Source organism: Microtus ochrogaster, chromosome 1, assembly GCF_000317375.1.
Source record: "Microtus ochrogaster isolate Prairie Vole_2 chromosome 1, MicOch1.0, whole genome shotgun sequence".
NCBI lineage: Eukaryota > Metazoa > Chordata > Mammalia > Rodentia > Cricetidae > Microtus > Microtus ochrogaster.
The window spans coordinates 61,652,072-61,655,001 of record NC_022009.1 but is presented as its reverse complement, the minus strand read 5'-3'; the positions used below and the strand labels follow the sequence as shown (position 1 = coordinate 61,655,001).

At 44.8% G+C, this 2,930-nt stretch overlaps 1 protein-coding gene across 1 annotated transcript in view; it reads left to right on the top strand.

The window, feature by feature from the left end:
- Positions 1 to 2,930, top strand: part of Coch (cochlin) — a 25,110-nt gene that overhangs the window by 2,373 nt on the left and 19,807 nt on the right. The window contains 1 exon segment of the mRNA XM_026778786.1: positions 2,277 to 2,419. Coding sequence (XP_026634587.1) covers positions 2,277 to 2,419 — 143 coding nt within the window.

The window sequence follows — 2,930 nt, the reverse complement described above, 5'->3', positions numbered from 1 at the left end:
CTAGAGATGCCATGTTCTCTGAGAATGTGTCCAGTCTCCAAACAAGAAATTCGATAGCAGGGACATTTTCTCTCAATACAGCTATGAGTGTGAAGTGTGTAGTGTCTGCCAGTACAAAGATGGCACCCACTAAATATTGGAACCTGGAATTAGGGACCCAAAATTTAAAAGAAGTAAATTAATTCTAAAACTCTGTATCCAGAAGAAATATCCTATGATGAAAACAATATAAAATTATTTCAAACTGGCTTAAACAGCAGTGAAATTCTTTGGCTATTGTGGCAGGAAAGTCTCTGGGTAATGTGCATTGCTCCTAAAGGCTCTCCTGCTTCCCCTGCAGTTATCTTGGCTGGTCCTATCTGACCCTATCTTCACTAGGCAGGACTATTACAAGGGAGTAAGGAAGATCAAATCCACCAGAGGCCTGGGGTACACACCACTGTTCTCCTCTCCCCTGGCATTAGCAGCCAGTCTGGAGTGATTGTATAAAACACCCCATAAATAGAAACCAGTAGCAAACACAAACTAGGTTTTGACAGTTCATCTCACAGCTTGGCTGCACTTGGATGTTTCATGTATCCTCTGTTCCTCATAATTTCTTGATGTCCCATTTTAGAATCTGTCAGATCAAGATAATCACATTGTCCTTGTAACTCTCGGGGCTAAAGAAAGGATAAACAGGCAGTAGACGAGAAAATGCTGAACATTACATTGATAGCGCTTATGTGCTAACACTTCTGAGTTTTAACTTCATCCCCGCTGTGTCTGTGGAAGCACTTCTGGGTGTAAGGATCATTTGTCAAAATAGTCATCTAGAGTCAACAGTCCTGGATGGATCAGATCTGTGCTTTCCCTGAAGCTACGATGCCGCCTGGCATCCAACAGGCTACGTGGTTATGAGGCATCCGTGAGACAGACAAGAACTGACAAAAGGCAGAAAAGAAAAAGTGGCATTGAAAACACACCAGGCACAGTGTCACACCCCTGTAGTTCTAGCACTCAGAAGGCTGAGGCAGGAGACTGCCAGAGTTCAAGGCTAACCTGGGCTACATAGCCAGATCCTATCATAAACAAATGACAGTGGGTCTCGTGTTTGCCACTCCCACGACTTCAGGAACTTTTATTTATGTTAAAGGTTAACTCAAGTTGGCCAACATGCCTGCCACACATCTGCAGTCCCCGCACTGGAGAGGTGGAGGCAGAAAAAGAGTTCAGGATTGTCCTCAGCTACATAGTACATTTGAGGCCAGCTCTGCAAATGATTGAAAGAAAGAAAAATATAAATAAAAACAAATTAACTTATTCAATGTCTAAGGCAATGTGTTTTTTCTTTAAGGATTTGGGGCCCAGATTTGATGGAGGAAGGTCATTGGTTAATTAAATAAAGAAGCTGCTTGCCCTGATAGGTTAAAACATAGGTGGGAGGAGTAAACAGAACAGAATGCTGGGAGGAAGAGGAAGTGAGCTCAGACTCGACAGCTCTCCTCTCGGGGGCAGACGCCTCAGAGAGACGCCATGCTCCCGGCTCCTGGGCGGATGTGGGGATAGCTCTGCTCTCTGAGGCACACGCGATGAAGCTCCGACCCAGGGTGGATGTAGGCTAGAATCTTCCCGGTAAGATAGGTGCTCACAGATTATTAGAGATGGGTTGATCGGGATATCAGAATTAGCCAGTAAGGGCTAGAGCTAAAGGGCCAAGCAATGTTTAAATGAATACAGTTTCCATGCAATTATTTCAGGTAAAGCTAGCCTTGCGGGCAGTGGGGTGCTGGGGACGCAGCCCCGCCGCTCCTAACACAACACAGATTCTTCACCCCCTTATAGCAGTGGCTCTCAACCTTCCTCCTGCTGCAACCCTTAAATTCAGTTTCTCATGCTGTGGTGACCCCCAACCATAAAATTAGTTTCATTGCTACTTCGTAACTGTAATTTTGCTACTGTTATGAACCATAATGTAAATATCTGTTTTCTGATGGTCTTAGGTGACCCCTGTAAAAGGGTGGTTTGACCCCCAAAGGGAGTCATGACCCATGTATTGAAAACCACTGTCTTATAAGGAGGCAAAAGCAAACACCAAAATTAACTGCAAAGAAAAGTTGAGCCTGTGCTCACCTGTAGTCACAGTTGCTTGGGAAGCTCAGACAGAGGAAAGTTTGTACCCAGGAGTTTCAAGACCACCCCAAGTAACACAGTGAGACTCTGTCCCTCAAAATATCTGGGATTAAAGTTAAATATAAACTAAATGAAAGCTAAAAGTCTAACTTCACCACCAAAAGGCTGAAGGATGTTGGGGAAAAACAAGCATGCACCAGCAAAAGTCCCCATCTGTCAAATGCAGTAACCCGTGAAGACCTGGCTGCAGCTCTGTCAGGGACACCCAGTTACCAGCGGGTCCAGGCAAATGTCACTGAGAGTGGAAGTGAGTATCCCCACTCCACACAGCTCAAAACAAATTTTCAGACAGAGGAAATTTTGTCCCTCCAGAGAAAAACAGGAACGGATCAGAATTCTCTGCAGTTTTGTAAAGACATTAGGACATCGGAAGCCCTTTTAATCATAAGCTAACACACCAGGGTGACCTAAGGCAGCCCTTAGTGAACCATGCCACACTCAAAGGCCTCCACTGAATGTAGTGGGCTGTTTCTGCATCTTTGTGTCTAGAATGGGATCCTCTGTGTCCTTGAGAGAACTGAGAAAAGCCATCTGTTCCCAGTGAGGGAGATTAAGACTCCAGAGCAGTTCATCTCACAGGAGATCACGACTCCTCAAAAGCCACAACAATGTCCCAGTCCAGCAGACATGAAGGAGGGGTCTGCTTCCATAGGTTTGGGTCATTTGGTTTTCCTTTTTCTTTCTTTTTGCATATTGTCATTATACACCATGATGGGTTTCATAGAGACAATTCCCTGGAAGTATATGCACGTGCTTTG